This window comes from Setaria viridis, chromosome 7 (genome assembly GCF_005286985.2).
Source record: "Setaria viridis chromosome 7, Setaria_viridis_v4.0, whole genome shotgun sequence".
In the NCBI taxonomy this organism is placed as follows: Eukaryota; Viridiplantae; Streptophyta; class Magnoliopsida; order Poales; family Poaceae; genus Setaria; species Setaria viridis.
Genome location: NC_048269.2, coordinates 11,467,059 through 11,472,118, shown reverse-complemented (window position 1 = coordinate 11,472,118; position 5,060 = coordinate 11,467,059). Strand labels below are relative to the sequence as shown.

Genomic DNA, 5,060 nt, shown 5'->3' with positions numbered 1-5,060 from the left:
CTTGTGCTACATTCTGGTCATTTTCCTATTTCCTTTAATCTGGTCCACAATCTGCGCAATAGCCCTTTGCTAAATGATCTCTCATGTTAGTTAACAGAAGTGGAGCACTTCTTGTCAGGTTATTTGTTAGCCAAATTATACTGTGTTCTGTGCTAATTTCTGTCATTTGCCATTTCTGTTATCTCAAATTGAGCACTTGTTGTCAGGTTATTTCTAAGGCCAATGGTACTTTGATCTGTGCTAATTGTTGTCATTTTGCTACTTCCTTTAACCTGTTCCTGAATCTGAGCATTAGCCCTTTGCCAATGATCTGTCATTTATGTTTTCTGAAATTTAGCACTTGTTGTTAGGTTATTTGTAAGTACAATTGGACTTTGTAGAGTGCTAATTGCTGTCATTTTGCTACTTCCTTTAACCTGTTCCTGAATCTGAGCATTACCCCTTTGCCAATGATCTTTCTGAAATTGAGCACTTGTCAGGTTATTTGGTGGTACAATTGGACTTTGTTCTTTTCTAATTGCTGTCATTTAGCTACTTCCTCTAACCTATTCCTGAATCTGAGCAGTAGCCCTTTGCCAATGATCTGTCATTTTTTTCTGAAATTGAGCACTTGTCAGGTTATTTGGTGGTACAATTGGACTTTGTTCTGTGCTAATTGTTGTCATTTACTTACTTCCTCTAACCTATTCCTAAATCTGAGCAGTAGCCCTTTGCCAATGATCTGTCATTTTTTTTCTGAAATTGAGCACTTGTCAGGTTATTTGGTGGTACAATTGGACTTTGTGCTGTGCTAATTGCTGTCATCTAGCTACTTCCTTTAACCTGTTCCTGAATCTGAGCATTAGCCCTTTGCCAATGATCTGTCATTTTTGTTCTCTGAAATTTAGCACTTGTTGTCAGGTTATTTGTAAGGCCAATGATACTTTGTTTTGTCCATTTTGTAGAACACATGGCGTGGTACGTTGTCACTGTTGGTCGTCACACTGGAGTCTACTGCAGTTGGGAGGCTTGCCATGATCAGGTGAATGGATTCAAGGGAGCATGCTACAAGAAGTACAAGACCAAAGACGAAGCGATGGAAGCTTTTCATGGTGCCAAATTTCAACCTACTGAGCTACCGGCGCAACCTCGACCTATTATCAACAATGCTCAATGGGACTGTAAATATATGTTCATGTTGTTAGAGGCTTTAATTATCTTAGTTCAAGCTGTAATAATTGTGGTTTTAGTTTCAAAGTCTAAGTAATTTTAGTTTAGTTACAAACTTCAGCTAGGTAACTTCACCTCCTCAATGCAAGTGGTGATTCGAACTGCCTGTATGCGACCAACCAAACAGCGTCTGTTTTTTGAATTCTAGATTCGTACGTGCAACCAATCACCGTATCTTCGCAGCCTGGTTCAACTCAAACGACAACCAAACACGACCCCATTGCATCCCCAGATCCTGGTTCCGGCCGGCCAGGTTCTCTGGTGCGAGCCAAGCTCCTCAGGGAAGACAACCAATCACACCCCTAATGCACCCCCCATCTCTGCTCTGGTGACAACGGCTAGATTGGCAGAATGGGCAGGTGGGTATGTACCTGCAGCTACTAACTCATGACTAAAATGAACAATAGAGGAGAAAAAAAAAAGTTGGAGGCAACAATCATAGACATTCCTTTTCGCTTGCAGTTTCTTGTACAAATTCTGAAACTCTGTCTGATTATATCTGATGCACGAGCTACGGATATGCATGCATGCACAGAACATAACCTGGGGACTATCCAGGTCAAATATTGAAACCAAACAGATAAATTTGCAGCTTTCTCAGGAAACCACGAATTTTTCACAAATATTGAAACCTGCTTGTTCTTTTCTTGACAGTGAAAACTCACCACAATAGCCTTTACCCATGGCCCATGGGGATTGTACCAGCTTTTGTAGACCTTTAGCAGAGAAGAATGGGTAAAACATGAACCGTTAGTAGCTTTCAAGGCATCTCTCACCTACTGCTAAGAAAACCAACAGCACTGACTTATTATAGCAATGCATTGAACAGGGTCTAAAAAGTTTCAAGGAATGCAGGAGGGAAGGGTTGCAGCGAACGACTTGTTGAGCTTAGAACCAATCAAAATCTGCTCACCATTCTGGGGTGAAGGGGCAGTCAAAGTATGCCATTGCCTCTATGTTGGTTTAACAGCACATTGCGCTCCAAGCCAGGCAACATGGTGGCGCACTACAGGCACGGAGCGATCAGCGCTGACGCGCTACAGGCACCCCCAAGAAATTGAGATAGCATTATGACACATATATATAGGTACCTTAATTTGGCTTCAGTCGCACACAAAAAAGGTTTCAGGATATAGGTATATTAATTTGGCTTCAGTCGCACACAAAAAAGGTTTCAGGATTCTTGTTTCAGAAGAAATTAAACCAGAAAGACCATAGTTAGTCATTATGACTTATGAGAATCGAACAAATATTTGCTACCAGAAGGAACAAACATTTCATGGAAACTTATGTGGTAAGCAGACCATGAACTAGATCAGATGTCTCAATTTCTCACAAGGACGAAGCCATATAGCAGAATCTGAGATATATATCATCATGGTAAGCCGGCCGCCATGCTACAAAGATCACATGAAACACAAACACGCTAATTTATATAACTGAAATCCAGAAAACAACGTCTGTCTAAAGTAGCATTAGTCATTTGCACAAGCATTAGTGCAACTTCAACACATGAAGCTAATGATGCAAGACTGCTAGTAGAACCAAGAACCCAGCCCAGCCTTCAAAAGTGGGGAAACAAGCAAAAAGCTGACGATCCAGAAACAGTGCCTTGCAGTGTAGATAACGATTCCGGAGAAATTAAACTAGTGCAAGGAACCCAAAAGGGTCATCACGAGAAAAATCAGATGCTCTTTGCAAGTTCCAGGGGAAACCTCCTTCAGGAAACGCGCTCTCATAAACCAGTGGTAAACAGCATTTACTGGCCTTCTTTCCAGCGAACAGAGTCTGCAGTTTGGAATTCACCTCAGCCTTCGAATTGAAACACCCTTTAGCACACACAATCACCAGGTTCTTCAGCATCTGCGCACTCTCAATGAAGAACTTCAGGAAGGCAAGCTCATTCTTCTCCCCTCGGAAATCATGCAATATCAACTGGTTGATATGTGATCTAACACACTCGATGGCACCTGCCTCCTGCCAGAACTTGAGGTTGAGCTTGCCAGTGGGTTCATCAGTTTTCTTAGACTGCATATTGATTAAAACATTACAAAATTCAGCAAGAGCTGAATCATGCAGCAAATTAATGCTAAACTGTGCAGGAGCTGAGTCTCACATAAATATGCAGCCTCTCGACATTGGGGAAGCATCTGAAGAAGCTGGGCAACATCTTGGCATCATTGCGGACTCCAAAACGAACTTGCAAGGCCAGGATCTTGGTAGCTGGGACCATATATATAGCACTTGCATTCATCAATGTGCCAGCCTGCAAAGCAATCCAATCCAGCCAAAAACACAGTTCAAGAAAGGTCACATATTAACATGTTGAAGCGTATGGAAAAGATAACCAAGATCAGAAACGGGAGATGCAAAGCACTCACCTTGATGGTGGTATTGCCGATATGTAGAGCATGCTTTTCAGGCTCAAAGTACCCAAATAAGCGCAGCACTGGGGCATGAACAAGCTTGATCCTGGTGCCCTTGCCTTTCTTTCTCCAATCTCCGCTCAGGATGAGCCGCTCGAGGCACGGCGCATCCACCACGGCGATGGTCTCCACATGAGACCAGTGGATCTGCACGCACCGGAGGCTGTGGCTGACGAGCCGGAGATGCAGCGGGGGACACATGTGGCCTTGCAAGAAGAGGATCTCGAGCACGGGGCTCCTGGCGAGGATGAAGTCCATGTCGCGGCTCTCGATGACGACGCTGCAGAGGCCGAGCTCCCGGAGGTGAGGGAAAGCGGCGCCGCGCGGGAGGTCTGCCGTGTCGGGGAACCTCCAGAAGCCGAGGTAGAGGCGGGTGAGCGTGGCTATGCTGAAGAACGTGGCGGGCATGTGCGTGGTGATGGTGAACGGAGACAGGCGGCGGTTGATGAGGAAGAGCTCCTGGACGCCCTTGACGGCGAGGAGCTGGAGCCAGCGTGCGACCCGGCCGTGGTCCTCGTCCATGTGGCAGCACGCGAGGCGGATGCAGCGGAAGGGGCCCGGGTGCGTGGCGAGGATGTGGGAAACGGCGGCGGCGACGGCGCTCGATTGGGCGACCTTGACGTGCCTCGGGATCTCGTCGCGGCCCGCCGGGAGGAGGTGGGTGTCGTCGAGGACGAGCGGGGTGGAGAGCCAGATGGGGCGCCAGCGGCGGGAGAGCGCGGCGGTGCGGGCGGCGTCCTTGATGGGGAGGCGCGAGACGATGTCGCGGAGGAGCGCGTCGGGGAGGAGGCTGACGCGGTCGACGCCGCCGCCGTCGGAGTCGAGGAGGATGCAGAGGTGGGCGTCGGCGGAGACGGGCGGGCCAGGGATGGTGCAGAGGATGTGGGCGAGGATGCCTTCTGTACCCTCTTCCAGCTGCTGCTCCATGCCATGGCGGCGAGCGATGGACGGCGTCTCGCGGTCCGCGAGGAATGGCGGCGCCCGGTTGGCCATAGCGCAGGAGCGAGAAGTGTGTGGCTGCCGAGTGCTGTGTTGCTGCCCGTGAGATGCCACAGGGAAAGGGACACGGACGGGGCTCACAAGGCACTGCGATTTTGTTGTTTGGGTGCTTGCTTCCCCGTGAGGAAAACACCATCATAAAATCAAAATAGTTTCCTAAACCGCTCCAACGAGTCTTTTCGAATGCCAGCGCAGCCGCCCCGCCTCATCCGCCGTGCGCTCTCGTCGCCGCCCCCAGCCTGTACGCCATCACCGCCGCCCCCTCGGTGGCGCCCCCGTCGACTGTCGCCACCCCGCTTCATCAGACGCCGCCGCACGCCCTCGTCGCCGCCCCCGTCGACCGACGCCGCCGCTACCACCCCCGACCCGTCGACCGCCGCACGCCCCCGGCCCTCACCGCGACGCCACCGCCGTCCTCCACTCCAC

General features: G+C 49.2%; 1 protein-coding gene across 1 annotated transcript; it reads right to left on the bottom strand.

Moving 5' to 3' along the window:
• Nucleotides 1–2,560: 2,560 nt before the first annotated feature.
• LOC117862889 (F-box protein At4g22280) lies at nucleotides 2,561–4,695 on the bottom strand. The gene is made up of 3 exons (XM_034746439.2): nucleotides 3,591–4,695; nucleotides 3,326–3,475; nucleotides 2,561–3,237 (listed from the first exon to the last, which is right to left on the bottom strand). Exons 1-3 carry the CDS (start codon nucleotides 4,626–4,628, stop codon nucleotides 2,851–2,853), a joined length of 1,575 nt encoding a protein of 524 aa, XP_034602330.1. The 5' UTR covers nucleotides 4,629–4,695; the 3' UTR covers nucleotides 2,561–2,850.
• Nucleotides 4,696–5,060: the final 365 nt, after the last annotated feature.